At 38.7% G+C, this 18911-nt stretch overlaps 1 protein-coding gene across 2 annotated transcripts in view; it reads right to left on the bottom strand.

Annotated features, from left to right (window-relative positions):
• The window catches only part of DDX4 (DEAD-box helicase 4), an 80867-nt gene extending 63670 nt beyond the window's left edge, over positions 1 to 17197 (bottom strand). The window contains exons 1-3 of one of the 2 annotated variants that reach the window (XM_072749945.1): positions 17070 to 17197; positions 16167 to 16262; positions 6602 to 6662 (exon numbers count right to left, since the gene is read on the bottom strand). In XM_072749945.1, coding sequence (XP_072606046.1) covers positions 6602 to 6662; positions 16167 to 16238 — 133 coding nt within the window. In that variant the 5' untranslated portion in view covers positions 16239 to 16262; positions 17070 to 17197. Of the gene's footprint in view, positions 1 to 6601; positions 6663 to 12099; positions 12389 to 16166; positions 16263 to 17069 lie in introns of those variants that run through there. The other variant, XM_072749946.1, reaches the window with a different exon arrangement.
• Positions 17198 to 18911: the final 1714 nt, after the last annotated feature.

The following is an 18911-nucleotide window of genomic DNA, read 5'->3' as shown; positions in this document are numbered from 1 at the left end:
TTTCTCATGAATAAATAAATAAAATCTTTAAAAAAAAAAAAATAACAGCACATGAAGAGACAGTTAAGCTCTTAAAAATCAGATAAATGCTTTTAAAACATGAGATTTTACTTTAAAGCCAGAAGACTGGCTAAAATTAAAAGACTCAATAACATCCAATATTAATTGAGATATAAAAACCCTCATGTCCAACTGATGGGAATATAGACTGGTATAGTTATTCCAGAGAATAATTATTAAATATTTAGTCAAACGAAGTACATATACACTCAACCCTGTAACTCCTTTCCTGAGCCCATTACCCAAAAACACTCCAGCCTATGAAAGGGTATATACAGAAATGTTCTTCCTTGTGGTAGTGGAAGGTAATAGGAGGTCTTCTTAGTGTCCATCATGGTAGTAGAAAGGTAAATAAAACTTCATGATAAAGTGTATGAGATACCTTGCACCAGTAATAAATAATGATGTCAATTATCAATTACAAACAGATCTTAAAGGTAGCAGTGGGTGGATGAGAATGAGATATTTATCTGTTACATTTTTCTAAGTTAAAAATATATGTGCACAGAAAAAACTGGCACACAAAATATTTTTTTTAAGATTTTATTTATTTATTCATGAGAGACACACACAGAGACACAGGCAGAGAGAGAAGCAGGCTCCTCACAGGGAGCCCAATGCGGGACTCAATCCGGGACTAGGATCACACCCTGAGCTAAAGGCTGATGCTCAACCGCTGAGCCACCCAGGTGCCCCACAAAACATGTTTTAAAACACACACATAGGGACGCCTGGGTGGCTCAGCAGTTGAGCACCTGCCTTCAGCCTAGGGCATGATCTGGAGTCCTGGGATCGAGTCCCACATCGGGCTTCCTGGATGGAGCCTGCTTCTCCCTCTGCCTATGTCTCTGCCTCTTTCTCTGTGTCTCTCATGAATAAATAAATAAAATCTTAAAACACACACACACACATAAAAAAGAATAGTTCCTTTGGGGAAAAAAACAGAATGAGAAGCCCCTGACACTGCCTCACATAAATAGCTGGTCTAGGAATAATTCAAATCATTCAAAAACAGGTAATGAAAAAATCAGCAAAGGCAGCACAAGATCCATGCAATACAATGAAGGAGGAAGAAAGAACATAATAGAAAAATGACATAGAAACCAGTTCAAAAAACTTAAATCCTCTAGATAAACACTGGCTGGATTCCTCTCTAGGGAAACAGCTCTGTCCAACAAGATGGCCTGACCCGGGCCCAAATACTCCACAATAGAGCCAATCAGTCAACAAGCTGTGACTATGCACACAAAGTTGATTTCTCATCAGCATTTTTAATGTTTCAATCAAATACAAAAAGGCAACCAAGTATAACCACACTTTTGAAGAAAACCACCCATAAAAAAGACAGACTAGGCTGGGTTTGGGCTGGACAGCACTCTTATTGCTCTGGTAAGAAAGGCACCCCAAGCAGACACCCAGATTCAGGGCTTACGGTGGGTCTTCAGGGCTCCAGCATGGCAGACACCCATCAAGGGCCCTTTCGGGACACAGAGGATAGGTGGAACAGAGTCTGGGGGCCATGCTAGACCCCAAGTGTAGGATCTGTATCCTGGAGAGAGCTGGTGGCTGCACTCCTGAACAAATCAAGTGTGGATCAGGCCAACTCGTCAGCAGGTGGGCCTAGCCTGGGCCAGGGGTGCCTGGGGGTGGCAGGGGTGGAAAAGGGAAAGGAGAGAAATTGGTCTGGTGCCTGTGATGGGTATTATAGCTCAGTCAATTTTACATCACAGTTACTGAATTCAGAACAAGTGTTTTAAAAGATTTAAGACTTTGGCTGAAATGTCTGGCAAAGGCCTAAATATAATTCAGACACTAAGGTGTTACAGTTTGTGTTAAGAAAGGAATGAAGACAGGTTGGAAGGAACAGAACAGGATATAAGAACCTAAGCAGAGTACACATTATTGGAGTATTTAATGTTTTGTTGTAATTGAGGTTTAGAGGGAATGGTCATTTATTATGTTTTTTTTAATAACAAACTGTCATATTGAGCATTTTTACTCATTACTAAATAAATTAATGAGGTTAATTTTGAAATAGCATTCTCAACCAAGAAAACATAATTCCTAGAATTAAATATTAAAAGATATTTAACATCTTTCTGGAGAAATTATAAATAAATGGGAGACAATGAGACCCATAGATGGAAAGACTAAGCACAATAAAGATACTTTTCTTCCAAAATATATAAATTTACTGCAGTTTTATGAAAATGTAAGATTTTTGTGACTTTAAACAGATGATAAATTTCACTTGGAAAAATAAAGGTCAAAAATATGATTCTGAAAAAAGAATGAAAGGGGAATTGCTCTAGCAGATAATAAAACTTATTATAAGCCCAAAGAATTAAACAGTATTATTTTGTGCAGAGACAGACACATGGAGCACTGGAAATCGAAGGAGAATCCAGAACAATGTCTCTCCAAAATTCATGTCCTTTCTGCAACTTCAAACTGCGACCTTAGTTAGAAGATTATTACAGATGTAATTGATTTCCAGTTACGGAATGCATAAATCACAGAAATAAAAGGTAGAACAGAAGGAATATAGTCAATGGTACTGCAGTAGCATTATATGGTGACAGATGGTAGCTGTATTTGTGAACACAGTATAACGTATAAACTTGTGGAATCACTTTACTGCATACATGAAACTAATGAAGCACTGTATGTCAACTGTATTTCAATAAAAAAGCAAAACATGTATATAATATGCCACTGCAATATAATTATGTATGTGGGAATATATGCAAAGATTAAAACATCAGACTCAACAAAATACTACCAATGGGGGCTTAATTCAGGGCCCAAAGTTTCAAACCATTTTCTTTCTTTTTGTCTCTGCAACTTAAGTTGTTTTTTTCTTTAAAATGCATATTTAGGTATTGGCTTAGATATATTCATTAGCCTGATAAGCATTTCTGCAATTTAGAAAAGCTATTTCTATGAAAAAAATGTTTTTAATTTAAAAAGAGCTAAAAAAAGTACCTGTAAATTGTCTGCTTACCTTCTTCTGAACAACATATTTCATTACCTAATTTCATTTTTTTTAAATATTTTATTTATTTATTCATGAGAGACAGAGAGAGAGAGAGAGAGAGAGAGAGCCAGAGACACAGGCAGAGGGAGAAGCAGGCTCCATGCAGGGACCCCGACATGGGACTCGATCCCGGGACTCCAGGATCACACCCTGGGCTGAAGGGGGCACTAAACCGCTGAGCCACCAGGGCTGCCCCCTAATTTCATTTCCTTTGCCTAAACATTCAAAGATCAAATGCTAAAAGAAGTCCTTGTTTTTGGTTGGTGGCTATTTCAATCTAGCTTCTTGAAGATTTCACCACAAAACAATGTTCTGCTTTGATATACTATAGATGTACATTTTATTTCCTTTACAAAAACTAGCTTTCAACAATTCAAAGAACAAGGTTTCTCCTGATTACACAGTAATCTATCCAAATAGACACAGATTAGTTTTACCTATTCAACTTTTTTGTATATTTCAAGTACACATGAATGCATGTGATTCATAGGATGGAAGCAAAGTTAGTCTTCTGCTGGGGTTTTAGCAGGCAGCAGTTTAATCAAGTTTTCATAATCTGAATATTCCATGTTAAATCGCTGCATTTAAATGTTTATGAAAGATAAATGCATCTTGACAATAGGAAAAGCATCTCTTCTAAACTTAACTTCTATCAAGATAATTACTCTAAAGATGAACAGGGGAATTAAATTTGCTTTACCCTGATGAACTCTCTCTCATATTCTCCTTTACATTTTAGAAACTATCTTTCCACATTTTTTTCACTTTAGAACAGGCCTCAGTGACCAGGCAGCTACCTTGACTATAAAATGTTTTACCTCTTCCACTAAGTTTTGAAGAAAAAAACAATGAAACTATCTGGTGCCATTAGTCCCTCTCTCTTGTACTACAGCAAAACTTAAAAGTGATAGTTACACAAATTCAGAGACTCAGTAAATTCATAGTAACTGAAATGGCACAGGAAGTACCACACCGGTTGTCAGCAACTGAGGAGAAAAGGGACAGGGGAGTTACTGTTTAGCGGGAATGAAGTTTCAGTTTAGGAACATGAAAAAGCTCTAGAGGTGGGTGGTGGTGATGGCTGCATGGCAATGTGAATGTACTTATCAATGCCACTGAAATGTACACTTAAAAATGGTGAGGAGGAGGGCAGCCCAGGTGGCTCAGCAGTTTAAGCACCACCTTCAGCCCAGGGTGTGATCCTGGAGACCTGGGATTGAGTCCCACATCGGCTCCTGCATGGAGCCTGCTTCTCCCTCTGCTTGTCTCTGTCTCTGCCTCTCTCTCTCTCATAAATCAATCAATCAATCAATCAACCTTTAAAAAAAAAATGGTGAGGGGTGTCTGGGTGGCTCAGTCAGTTAACTATCTGCCTTTGGCTTAGGTCATGATCCCAGGATCCTGGGACAGAGCCCTCAAACTGCTTCTCCCTCTCATTCTGCCCCTCTCATGCTTGCTTGCTCTCTCTCACTCTCTTGCTCTAAGATAAATAAAATCTTTTAAAAAATAGTGAAAGTGGTAAACTTTATGTTACATGTATTTTACCACAATAACTGAAAAGGATACATGAGAAATAGCACTTCAGCCAGCTTTGGATTTCAACAAAAATCAAAGACTACCACCATGAGTTTTTCCTAACCTAAGTCCTATCACTTGTGCCCTTCCCATCTGCATCTACTCTATGAAATATTTAGGCAACCTAGCTAGAAATAAGTGGTAGGGGAAAAAACAGTGGCTCCCTTACCTTGACTTGTTTCTCTTATTCTTCTATGACCTTTCCTAAATTAATTTTCAGATCCCAAAGAAACTCATGATATCCTGATGTTAGAGCAGATAGTTAGACCAGGACAATTATTATCCTAACATGTTACCACTACTGCAACTTGCTTCAACAATCTTATAGCCTATAAGAGATTCATTTTAGACCTAAAGACACCTACAGATTGAAAGTGAAGGGATGTAGAAACATTTACCACAAAAATGAATGTCAAAACAAAGTCAGAGTAGCAATACTTATACAAGACAGACTAGACTTTTTTGTTCTTGTATTGTTTTTATCTTGCTTTGGCATCAGGGTAATACTGGCTTCATGGAATGATTCTGAATACACTCCCTCTATTTCATGATTTGTAAAATTTCGATAAAGAGTATCACTAACTTTTTTTTCAAAGCTAGAATTCACCAAGGAAACCACGTGGTCTTGGGCTTTTCTGGGCTGGGAGATTTCTGATTCCTAACTTTAATTCTTCTTACTGGTCTAAGAAGATCTCCTATTTCTTGGATTCAAGTTTCATGATTCAATCGTGGTAACTTGTGTGGTTTTTAAGAGTTATCTGTTTTGTTTACCAACTTATCTGATTTGTTAGTATTTAACTGTTTACAGTAATCGGTTATCACACTACATATTTCTGTGGTTATCTGTTATAGTTCTCATTTTGATTTTTGAGTAGTTTTCTTTGTTAACAACATAGCTAAACATTGCCAATTTCTTTCCTTTTTTTAAAACTGATCATTACTTTCAACATTATATTATTGTTTACCCTGGTCTCTATTTTACTTATTTCTGATTTTCTTTGTTATTTCCTTCCTCTACTAAATTTCAGTTTCTTCTTTTTTCTAGTTCTTTGTAATGTAAGGTTTATTTAAATTTTTATCTTTTTTAAAAGATTTTATTTATTTATGAAAGAGAAAGCATGGGGATAGGGGACAGATCTCAAGCAGGCTTCATGATTTGCAGGGCCTGATCTCACAACCCTGAGATCATGACCTGAGCCCAAATCAAGAGTTGGACATATAACTAACTGAGTCACCCAGGTGCCCTGAACTTTTTTTCTAATACAAGCATTTACAGCATAAATTTCACTCTCATATCTGCTTTTCCTTCACCCCATAGGTTTTGGAATATTTTATTGTTTTTAAGATTTTATTTATGTATTCATGAGAGACACCGAGAAGCAGAGACATAAAAGCAGAGGGAGAAGCAGGCTCCCTGTGGGGAGCCTAATGCAGGACTCATTCCTAGCACCCCGGGATCACAACCTGAGCCAAAGCCAGATGCTTAACCACCGAGGCACCCAAGCATCCCTCTTTTTCTTTTGTTTTGAGACATATTTTGATTTGCCATTTGATTTCTTATTTGGTCCACTGCTTGTACAGTAGTGTTAATATTTACACTGTAAAAAACAAACAACAGTCTTACAATTCCATCTCCTACTCCCTTATGTCAGGAACCCTGACAATTCTCTAGCAGCCTGAAAGCCAAATATGCAACTTCCAGGTTGGGCAAAGGTTCTACGGGAAACCCACAAAATCAAATAATCAAATAATATAGCATTACACCTCTCTTCTTTCCTCTATCTAGAAGTGGCCCTCATCCTAAGACATCCAAACAATAAATTCTCACAGAAATTTAACACTCTACAAGATGTCTACTAGTCTGCTCTTCATTCACTAGATGAAGCCCTTAACCTAAAAAGGGTTATAACTTTTTCCTTTAACACATACCCGATGATGAAGCTGTAGTCCTGTTAAAAGTGTCTCCATTTGCTCCAGAAGAATACCTATCCTGTAAGAGGGAAGAAAAGACTCATTTTCTACTTTGAAAATAAAAATGTGTCATCACAAATACCAGAAAATTTTAACAACCAGGCTTTGTTCCAAACAAAACAATAGCAGATTCAAAGATTTTCTGGATCATTCGTTCCTTTATTACTTTAAAACCTCTTCACTTTAACACTGAATGCATAGCATATTTATATATCACTTAAAACAGTGATCAGCAAACTGCAGCCATGAGCCAAACCTGGTGGGCCACCAGTTTTTGTAAATAACGTTTTACTCAAACAAAGCTACCCTCATTCATCTAGATATGTCTATGGCTGCTTTCCCACCACAACAGTCAAGTTGCAACAGAGATAATTAAGCCCACAAAGTCTAAAATATTTACTATCTAGCCCTTTATGGAAAGAATCTGCAGACACTAGACTTAAAAGTTTACCCATCCATATACTTGAAAAGTATAATTAAGTACTATTTTTTATTGTATTTATTTATTTGACAGAGAGAACGAATGAGCAAGCACAAGCAATGGAGAAGAGCAGAGGGAGGAGAAGCATGCTGCCAAGCAGGGAGCCCAATGTGGGGCACAGTTCTAGGACCCTGGGGATCATGACCTGAGCCGAAGGCAGACATTTAACTGACTGAGCCACCCAGGCACCCAGTTTTAATTAAGAACTATTATTACATAAATAAAATCTGACCAAAGTAACACATGAATAAATCAATGCCTACCAATATACAGTATATTTTCAAAAGTTCAGTATTTTACAATATACTCATCAATACTGTATAAAATAGAACACAAAAGGAGAGTAATAGATAACAGTTTCTGCATAAAAGTACTACAGGATTTTATTGTTATAACTTCAGTTATGCTCATATTAAGGGAAACAAATGTGTTCACAATTTTTAAAAAGGAACTCACTCTAAAATAAAGATTAACATCACTGATGCACTAAAAACAATATCCTATAAATGTACATTGCAAGTAGTACAAAGAAGTGGCTCATGTCAGCTACAGAATATTCATAATTAATTTAAGATTTTATTTATTTATTCATGAGAGACAGAGAAAGAGAGAGGCAAAGATATAGGCAGAGGGAGAAGCAGGCTCCATGCAAGGATCCTGAGTGGGACTTGATCTCAGAACTCCAGGATCACACCCTGAGCCCAAGACAGACATGCAACCGCTGAGCCACCCAGGCATCCCTATTCATAGTTAATTTTAATCAAACTTGTCACAGCAACAGTTGAAGACTGTCACTGATGCTCTCAAACACTGACTGTCCCATTTTCCCTACCTTGGTCTCAAAAATATGTTATTAATGCATATGTATTACATTTGCAGTGGTATATCTGCATTTCTGATGGGCTCAGAAAATCCAACTTTTGTTATTAAATGAACAGCTAAATGTCAAATTAATCTAGGAATCTTCCAACATTTCTCAGGGCGTCTCTGTAAATGAAAACTTGAGTAATTTTTTCTCACTTGGAACTCCCAGGGTGTCCTTATTATTAACTGACTCCCTTAATTTCCCCTTCCATAATCTTCCTCTACTTAGGAAATAACTCACAGAAGAGAGCTCTCAAATTCTTGTACATGAAAAGCAGAATTTCATAATTTAAAAAGAAAGGTGACCTAAAACTTACAGATGATATCTTAGTTAACGGACTACATTAGAATAGTCACAACATTCCTTCAAATGAATTACTTTAAGTAAAACGAAAGCTAGAGGGAGTGCATTAGCAATACTTTCTAAAATTTCTTTCACAAAAGACACTATGTGATTTTAAAAACTACTTTTATAAAGCTCAAGAGTCATTTAATTATTTTCTGAGTTATTAAGAACAGAAAGGCAATATACCATCCTTGAAATGCCCTGAGCTTTTGATAATTACTACAGCTAAAAGTTCCAATTTATCATTACCACAGATATTAAAACAAGAGAACTTCATGGGTGCCTGGGTAGCTCAGTTGGTGAAGCATCTGCCTTCGGCTCAAGTCACGATTCTGGGGTCCTGGGATCGAGCCCCACATCAGGCTCCCTACTCAGTGAGGAGTCTGCTTCTCCCTCTGCCTTTCCCCTGCTTGTGTTCTCTCTCTCAAAATAAATAAATAAAAATCTTTTAAAAGAAGAAGGAGGAGGAGGAGAAGAATTATTCTTCTTTAAAGTGAAATTCTGAAGACTTTTTTTTTTCTTTTCTAGTGGCCAAAGTATTATTGGATAAAGAAAATCCAAAAAAGGGCGGATTTCAGTGCTATGAAGCTAATAAAGGTAATGAGACACTGTAGCATTCAAGAATTTAAAAACTATTAGTATTATATGATCTTCAAGTTGTGGAATTTAATATCCCACATACACAGAATTTTAAAATTCCAAGGCAAATTCTGAAGTAAAACATAAAAAATTCAGGGTAGAGGTGCCTAGGTGACTCAGGTTGTGATCTCAGAGTCCAGGGACTGAGTCCTGCTTCAGGCTTCGTGCAAAGGATACTGCTTCTCCCACTGCCTATGTCTCTGCCTCTCTCTGTCTCATGAATAAATTAATAAAATCTTAAAAAAAAAAAATTAGGGGCAGAGGCGTCTGGGTAGCTCAGTGGTTGAACATCTGCCTTTGGCTCAGGGCGTGATCCCAGGGTCCTGGCATCGAGTCCTGCATCAGGCTCCCCACAGGAAGCCTGCTTCTCCCACTGCCTATGTCTCTGCTTCTCTGTCTCTCATGAATGAATAAATAAAATCTTAAAAAATACATTAAAAATTCTTAACCTTTTTCATTTCCTTAAAACTAAATTAATTTCATATTCCTTTCTGCTACTGCACCACTTCTCTGCTCCTCTTGAAACAAAATGTCTACAGTTGCTGCCTCTTCTTTCTTATATCCCATTTTTCCTTTAAGGTACTGAAATCGAGAATACTCAGAATAAAGCCCTCTAAGTCTGTTTTACACCATGCAACTTTACCCAATCTCAAAGCTTTAAATCCATTAATAGACAGATAATTATCAAATTTATATCTATAGTCCTGATCCCTCTTCTAGGCAATAAAGTCCTATAACCTACTGACTGGTATCTTACATGTTTTCATAGGCATCTCAAGTTGAACACAACAAACTAAATAAACATTCTTTGTTTTGACCCCTCCCAAGCTTGTAGATCTTTCACAGATTCTCCATTTCAGCAGATGGCACCACCAACCATCTAGTTGCTTAAACAATCTGTGGTTGTTTCCCTATAGTATAGGGAATATAGTGAATAGCATTATAATACCATTGGATGGTTACAGATGGTAAGCTATACTAGCATGAGCACACCATAACATACAGGCTTGTCAAATCACTGTTGTACACCTGAAACTAATGTTACATTGTGTTTCAAGTATACTTCAATAACATCAATAAATAAAACTTAAAACTCTAGCTATCATCTTTGATTACTTTCACTCCCCATATCCAATCAAGCCAGTCCTATTAACTCTAAGTCCACAACTATCTTCAGTTTTCTCTCCCTTTTCTCTCCCCTTTCCCTCTGTGACTTCATTTTTCACCACTCTTGTCTTATCTCACTGTACTTTAGGCATACTACCTATAGTAGGCTGATATACGGCCACCTAAATATATTAAGTAATAAACTCTGGAACTTGCAAATGTTGCCTTATTGGAAAAGAGTTGTTGCGAATATAATTAAGGATTCTGAAATGAGGAGATTACTCTGGATCACCTGTGTAGGCCTTAAATGTCACCACAAAGGTCCTTATGCGAGGCAAAAAAAAAAAAAAAGACACACATGGCAGCCACGGGAAGAGAGAGCAGAGACAGTTGCAGCCAAAAGACAAAGAATGCCTATAGCTACCAGAATGCTGGAGGAGGCATGGATTCTCTCCTAGAGCCTCAAGAAGGAAGACAGCCCTGAGGACACCTAGATTTCTAACTTCTGGCCTTGGCAAACTAATACCTTGTTGTATTTTATCTATCATGTTCATCACTATCCCCAGTACCTAACAGGCCTCAATAAAAATTCACTGGATGATTCATAGATCTTGTCATTTGCTTACTTGTAGAACATTTGGGTGTAAACAATTTATAACCTCTTTAACTATCCAAATAAGCCAATTTAGAAATTTCAAAATGTTTTACATTTAAGAGTTCCCATATGCAGCTGCAAATAATCCATTTGCATTTTGGCGAGCACATTTCTTTTGACCTTGTATATATTCTTAATATTTTCAATTCTGGAATATCACAATTTCTTTTCAGGTCTTTTGTTTTTTTAAGCAAATAAATTCTTCTATCAACATGGGAAGTTTGTTTTTGTTTTTTTCATTTTACTGTATTAAGGTTTTGACCTCAAAAACTTGTCAGATATGCTATTCAAATGAACTTCTAGCTGGACAGTTTATGAACCCTGAAGATGCCTCCTCCCTGTCCAATAGGGGTCCAATGCAGATAGTTTCCTGTTTTCTTTCCCCAGCCCCTTCGAATCTAATGCAGACAGCTCCATGTTTTTTTTCCCCAGCCCCTTTAAGTCCTTAACAAATATCTCTTTCATTTTATTTTAAGATTTTATTTATTTATTCATGAGAGACACAGAGAGAGAGGCAGAGACACAGGCAGAGGGAGAAGCAGGCTCCATGCGGTGAGCCTGACGTGGGACTCGATCCCGGGTCCCCAGGATCACGCCCTGGGCTGAAGGCAGCGCTAAACCGCTGAGCCACCCAGGCTGCCCTTTCATTTTTATACCCAGAATCTCCTGAAATGCATCAGAGTATTGTATCAATTTATACAGAATACCAAGATCTCACTTCCTATTCTAGGTTCCATGCCACATATGGCTGAGATAGGTTGTCCAAATAAACTGACAGCTTATATCAGATAGTGTGCTGCATAAAATTTAAATTTCAAACAATGTCACCTCCTTTGGTCTAATGTAGAAATTAAAGTTCCAAAATACAAACAATATTATCCTCTATCCCTTCTTCTGATTGATCAGTTCTAGCCAGATCAGCCACATTCATATCCTCAGTTCAAGTCCGGTCCTTTACTTCTCTTTCTTCAGCAATTGCTACATGGAGACATCTTCTAAATTCCTGCAGCTACATCAGCAATTGCATGGCTCGACAACTCCAACTGTGAGTCTCATGTATCACACACATACCCAAAGTTCAAGAGAGCTAGCTAGCATATCACAAGAAAGAGCAAAGCACCTCAAAATTTAGAAATAACAACCAAAGCCAGGAACCAATGTGACTGCTGCAAAAGCATACAATCTAGGCCCTAATTTCTGTACATGACAGCATCTTCCAAATAAAAGTTATTTCAAAAAGAAATTTAACAATCAAAACTCATAGTGAAATCATCTATCCCATACTAGGAGAGAATCCTAGTGCAATGAGGACAGAGTACAGACAGAGGGGAAAAAAAGAAAGCAAAAAACTCTCTAGGTTTCACCTTCTCTCTGGCGTCACACAGTATCTATCAGTTGACTAGAATCCACTGGCTGTAAACTGTTGATCTTCAAAAGGATTCATTTTTCTCTCTTCCAGACCTGGTCCATCAACATCTCTGCCATCTCTTTAGCCTTCTCTCCACCTTCTCATACCTTTTTTTAGCACTGTATCCTCAACTCTATTATTTCGATTTCAAAGATGTCACAGCTCTTTCCTCCAAGCTTGCCATCTGGGCTTTTATTTGGAACCATTTTAACTGGCTTCCACAAGTTGCAAGTATTTAGCATATAAGAATTTCCCTGCTTTCTAATAAGGGACACAGTATCCTCCCACATCCCAGTGATGATTATAAGCAGAAATTGCTCATAATCTTCTACAGGCTATAGCATTTCAACTTCTGGAGGCTGCCAACTCAATGATGTCCAAGGGCCACATTTCTTCCTGCTACTTCAGAATCATACTATGAATGTGAACAGAGAAGTCCCAAACCTTATTTTCTTATCTAGACAATTATAATCTTTGCTAGCACTGCTTAATAAAATTATTACTGTGGGGATGCCTGGGTGGCTCAGGCAGTTAAGCATCTGACTCTTTTTTTTAATAATAAATTTATTTTTTATTGGTGTTCAATTTGCCAACATACAGAATAACACCCAGTGCTCATCCCATCAAGTGCCCCCCTCAGTGCCCGTCACCCATTCACCCCCACCTACCACCTCCCCCTCCTCCAAGCATCTGACTCTTGATTTCAGCTCAGGTTTTGATCTCAGAGTCATGAGTCCAAGCCCTGTGCTGAGCTCCACATTTGGTGTGGGGCCTACTTAAAAATTGTTATTGTGGATGAACCAATTATCTCAAGCTATGTCCACTTTAACCACAAGAGTATTTGTGTTCTGAAATGTGCTACCAAAAGGCAAAAGGATGAGACAGAAGCAATCAATATGGAGACTTACTCCCATGGTCATCTAACAAGAAGCATTCATTACACAGCTAGTAAGCAAACCCAATAACTTGTTACATTCACCATACTCATCCACTCCAATACTCATCCCAACAAGCTTATATGCAATGTGCAAATGCCTAACAACCGAGATGTCTGGACTACATAATTACTAGATAATCAAATTTTTCTTAACCTCACATCTTTCACTGTTTGACACCCAGGTGGTATACCAACTTCAAAAGCCTATATTTAGGAAGTTCCAACAGCTATCAGAAACTCTGCATATTAGTTCATAATTATATAAGCATGGGTAAATATTAAACTTCAAAAAAAAGATCCTGAAAAATATTCAGGATGATCAGATATTTTTAAAGATAGTATCAATCCAAGACAGCTGCAGAGCCAGGACAAATTTTAAAAAACAAAAGCCAGGCTGTCTCTTGAAACAGAAATTCACAATAGCTAACCAAAGTAGTGCCTTTAAAAGAAACTAGGCTGAACAAAAGACCTCAGATCTCTCCCAGACATACATATCATGTACTCATCCTCATTTTCTGCACTTTTTTTTCAACCAAGGCACACAAAGCCATTTATTGCACCATGTTCCTTCAAGTCAACTGGGTCAGATAACTAATTGCACAACCAGCACAAGGAATCTTAATTCTAAACTTATTTGCAGACAATGCAAAAAATTTACAAATTGGCCCCACATAAATATGTATTAGGAATCATAAGGTATCCTCAATTTAGAATTCCTAAATTCTAAGAAACAAGGTTTGTTACTAAATAGCAAAAATATTTCAAGAAAAGTAAATATGAAAGCTCTCACAGTCAACCATCCCCAATTTCAGACATCCTATGCAATAAATATACACAACATGCTACAGTCTAGTGTACTATTTGAAGAAAACTTAATGAAGATAAAAATCTCAGACCAAGAAGAAATAAAAATTAGGTAACTATTAAAGTTCAACTGAAAAATCTTTATCTGTGAATTAAACTTTGTAATAAAATGAGTCTATGGAGAACCAGGGGTAAAAAGAACCATAAAATGCCTTTTGACCATGTAATTCCATTTTTGAAAAAAAATACTCCCAAATTAAATCAAAATATAAACTGTAGGGGTGCCTGGGTGGCTCAGTCAGGCATCTGCCTTCAGCTCAGTTATGATCCCAGGATCCTGGAATCAAACCCTGAGTCAAGTCCCTTGCTCAGTGGGGAGTCTGCTTCTCCCTCTCCCTCTGCCTCTGCCTGTCACTCCACCTGCTTGTGCTGTCAGATAAATAAATAAAATCTTAAAAAAAAAAAAAACCTGTAGATATTCTTGACATTACAGTGAAAAGCTAACATCTTAAATTCCCACCAACAGAAAATCAATTATATTATGGTAGATCCATTCCATGACATATTATGCAACGGCAAGAAATTACTTCTAGGAAATTAGGAGTAATACAGAATAGTTAGTGCTGAAGAATGAAAAAGCTGCAATCAAAAACACTTTTATGTAGTACCATTGGAGAAAAAAGAAGAAAATCTATTAAAAATTTACAAAAATGTACTAATAAGCAAGACTGTTAAGCAATATTTCTCTTCTTTTCCCAATGTTCTAATGAAGTTTTTATGATAAAGGAGTATAAAAAAGTAACACATGAAAGATGTCAGTTCCAAAAAAAATGATAAATTCATATTATCATCTTGTATTTTGAAATAAACTTTACATACAGATCAAATCCAACTAAAACAAATAAAGGACTACATATTTTATATTTTTGTGTGATATAAGAACTTCCAAGATATCATCTGAAGTAACAAAATGGACCAACATAAATGCAAACAAGAAATTCTAAAAGAATATTACTCAGCTATTAGAAACGACAAAAAAACCACCATTTGCTTCGACGTGGATGGAACTGGAGGGTATTAGACTGAAATAAGTCAACTGGAGAAGGACAAACATTATATGGTCTTATCCATTTGGGGAATATAAAAATTAGTGAAAGGGAATAAAGGGGCAAGGAGAGAAAATGAGTGAAAACATCAGTGAGGGTGACAAAACAGGAGAGACGCCTAACTCTGGGAAATGAACAAGGGGTAGTGGAAAGGGAGGTGGGCGGAGGGGGGGGGTGGGGAGTGGGGTGACAGGCACTGGGGGGGGCAATTGACGGAATGAGCACTGGGTGTTATGCTATATGTTGGCAAATTGAACTCCAATAAAAAAACAAAAAGAACAAAAAGAAACTCTAAAAGAATTGGGCAGCCCGGGTGGCTCAGCGGTTTGGCATCGCCTTTGGCCCAGGGCCTTATCCTGGAGACCTTGGATTGAGTCCCATGTTGGGCTCCCTACATGGAGCCTGCTTTCTCCCTCTGCCTGTGTCTGTGTCTCTGGCTCTCTCTCTCTCTGTCTCTAATAAATAAATAAATCTTTAAAAAAATTTCTAAAAGAAAAGTCAACTTTTGGAGAAATTTCAAGTAGGATAACACGCAAAAAAAAAAAAATCCCTTAAAATATATTAACTTCTAAATATGTATGTGTGTGTATATATACACACACATAAACTTCTAAAGCAGAGTTTTTTTAAGATCCATTTTCAAGTCAGAACCGAAAGCCAAAAACCAACTCCAAGGCCTCTTCTTTTGAATTACAATGTAATTCTCCAAATGCCACTAAGGAAAAAGATCTGACACCACTAAGGAAAAAGATCTGATTATTCGCACGTTTCAAAAGCAGAGCACTGATAATAAGCCTACCATGTTCATCTTGAGTTAAGATGTATAAAAGCAATTTTAAGAATTCAAAACATCACCCAAAACCACAGTATTTTTCAATTTTTAATATAAGTGTCTCTCAGACATATCCAACCACATTTGTACCAGCCTGCTTCCACCCACAGTAAGTATGTACTAGTATTACATTTATTCTAATTATCAAATTACCGATTTTATTCCTTTTGAAGCCTAGAGTGCCTCTTTCTCACCGCCCTTAAGATAGTTAATAACAATCAGATAGATGGAAGTAGGCACAGCATACTGAAACAGACTGTAATTTTTAACTTTTCCACCACAGTGATTTTCAACTTTGATAAAATCTGTAGCATTTAATAACCACAAACTTTCAATGTTACTACCTTCTCAAATACAGGAACATAGGAAGGCATATGAGGTTTGATTATTTCTGCTTCCCAATCTTCATCTCCCATGGTGGCTTCCAGTTCTGTTTTTATCTTAAAAAAAAAAAAAAAAAAAAAAAGGAGAAGCAAACAACAGACACATTTGGCCTCTGTTAGATCAGAATCCGAGATCTCAAAGCATAAACTATCATAATGTCACATACACCTCCTGAAACTACTGAAATAACTGGTCTTCCCCAAAAGCGTTTTCAAAAAGAGGGAAGTTTTCTTACCTTATATCTTTTTTTTTTCCTTTAAAAATGAGTTGAACAACTTAATTGATCATTCTAGCAATCACCATGTCCTTACTGATGTCTGGGATTTCCCCCCCAAAACCTATCCATTGAATTTATCCTCTCCTTCCAAGGGTCCCCAAGCAGCTTCTTGGATATTAAGGGGAAGGGAAATTTTTCAACTACTACCCAAAGTTTCTCTCTTCCCACACCTCCCTTCAAAGGTAAAGATGTTTGATTTGGAATCTTTGATAGTTTGTTGAGAGAGTGGGAGCTGAGGCCGAGGCAGGAGAGGGGACACGGGCTAGGCGGCCCACGGCCTCCCAACAATGGACAACCAGTTTCTCCGCGGGGCGTGGGCACATAAATCACACTACCACCGTTCCTGTTCAGAGAAAAGGCCTCACAGGAGCTGCGCAAAAACGCTCCTTCGTCTCCTCCACGGGCCTTGAGCCCTCCGGGCGTCCGCCAGGCTTTACCACCTACACAGGTAAGAAGGGAAAAGCCCCAAAGGACGGCTCCTAGCCTCGCCTGCCCCATCTGTTCTCTGGGCCAAACCGCCGCCGCCGGGGAGCCCACACCGGCAGGTCAAGGCCCGCGCTGCGAAGAGAGGCGCCAGGCCACTCACCTCTCCGCCGCCTGATCTCCCGGGGTCCTCACAGGCGCCGACGCCGCTTAAACGGCTGCACGTGCGGGACGCCGGGACTGCGTCAGGTGCGCGGCTTCAGCAACAAATGGCACCAGGCGACGAGCGCCACCAGCCAATCAGCGCTCGGACAGTCGGCGTCGCCCCGCCCACCTCCGGCCGCGCGTTCCCTGACCGCTCGCTGCGTCGGAGCTCGCTGTAGTCAGACCCGCTCTCTAGTTGGCGCAGCGGCCGGTTGGGCCTGGGCGTTATGCGGCTGGTGTGAGCCGCTTCTCTTTAGGGTCTTGGGTGGGGGGGGTCTTTGATCTGGGGATGCCCTCGATTTTCCTCTCTGTGGGTACCTCAAGCCCAAGACGTCCACCTTCCTTTTCCTAACACCAAAAATAAAAGGGAAAAGGGGTAACGCCCCAACCTCTTGAGCTTTCTCTTCCAGTTTTCCCACTGCAGGCCCTGGCAGTTGGCCCCATCTGGTTCTTTATTCCTGAGGTGCTTATGTCACACCTAAGGATTCCTGGTGCTTCAACACGGAGCGTAGGCCCTTGGAGCCGGCAGATCTTTTCCTTCCAGTGACCTATGGAAGAAGGTTCTGTCTCGCTGTGGTAAAAAAAAGCCTGTCGTGTAGACTCAAGGATCCACCTCTTTGGGAAAGAGATGCCCTCTGGTGCACAAGGAACACAGATATTGTGCTAGAGTAGGTCTTTCAACAAGGCTTGAAATGATGGTCCACCTGTCTATACCCCTAAGGGTACTGGCCATACCTAAGAGTAACCAAGGGTAATTTCCATGCTTAATGCTCTCACCAATCAGATATTCTGGTTTTGCCTCACAAAAAGTAAATTGCTCAGTGTTTTCCTATTCCACCAAAAAGCCTAACAGTGGACTGTTTGAAAGTTTCCATGTTTTATTTTCATCATTCTCTGTTCTCTGAATTTTTGAAGAAATTCCTGAATATTTCATTGGGTAATAAAAATCCCAGCATAGTCTGACACTCAGGCATAGAAGATGATGCACTTTATGGGTTCAGCTTCATAGTTTTTCATCTTTAGAACTACCATTATTGTTTCTGTCTCTTCCACCAAGAATATGCCACTATCTAGTTAGCACTGTTTTCAAGGTAAATTGTTGTTGTTGTTTTTTAAGATTTTATTTATTTATTCATGAGACACAGAGAGAGAGAGGCAGAGACACAGGCAGAGGGAGAAGCAGGCTCCATGCAGGGAGCCAGACATGGGACTTGATCCCAGGTCTCCAGGATCACACCCTGGGCTGAAGGCGGCGCTAAACCGCTGAGCCACCCAGGCTGCCCCAAGGTGAATTGTTTTTAAAAGATTTTATTTAACAAAGATCAAACCAGGATACATTTTAACATAACTGTCATTTTTGATAATTTCCATTTTTAAGCCAAATTTTCACATCATATCCTTGAGGAGGCTAGTACCTTAAATCACTGTGTATGTAGTGGAAAGCCACCAAGTACTCCCAGTGCCCTGAATTCATAGAAGGGGTCCTCTGAGGTATTTTAACTCACTTTGCATTGAATGTTGTTCTCTCAAAATGTTTTATGTCATGGGAAAATATTAAGTGAAAAGAGCAAGATATGAAATTGTGTAGATAGAATGATAACCAAGTAGAATCTTTTTTAGATATAGAAAACTTGGGAGAGGGGCGCCTGGGTGGCTTAGTGGTTGTGCATCTGCCTTCGGCTCAGGGCATGATCCCAGAACTCCAGGATCGAGTTCCCCTGCAGGGAGCCTGCTTCTCCCTCTGCCTATATCTCTGCCTCTCCCTCTGTGTCTCTCATGAATAAATAATTAAAATATTTTT

The sequence above is a fragment of the Vulpes vulpes genome, chromosome 2 (assembly GCF_048418805.1).
Source record: "Vulpes vulpes isolate BD-2025 chromosome 2, VulVul3, whole genome shotgun sequence".
In the NCBI taxonomy this organism is placed as follows: Eukaryota; Metazoa; Chordata; class Mammalia; order Carnivora; family Canidae; genus Vulpes; species Vulpes vulpes.
This window is presented reverse-complemented; position numbering and strand designations above follow the sequence as displayed.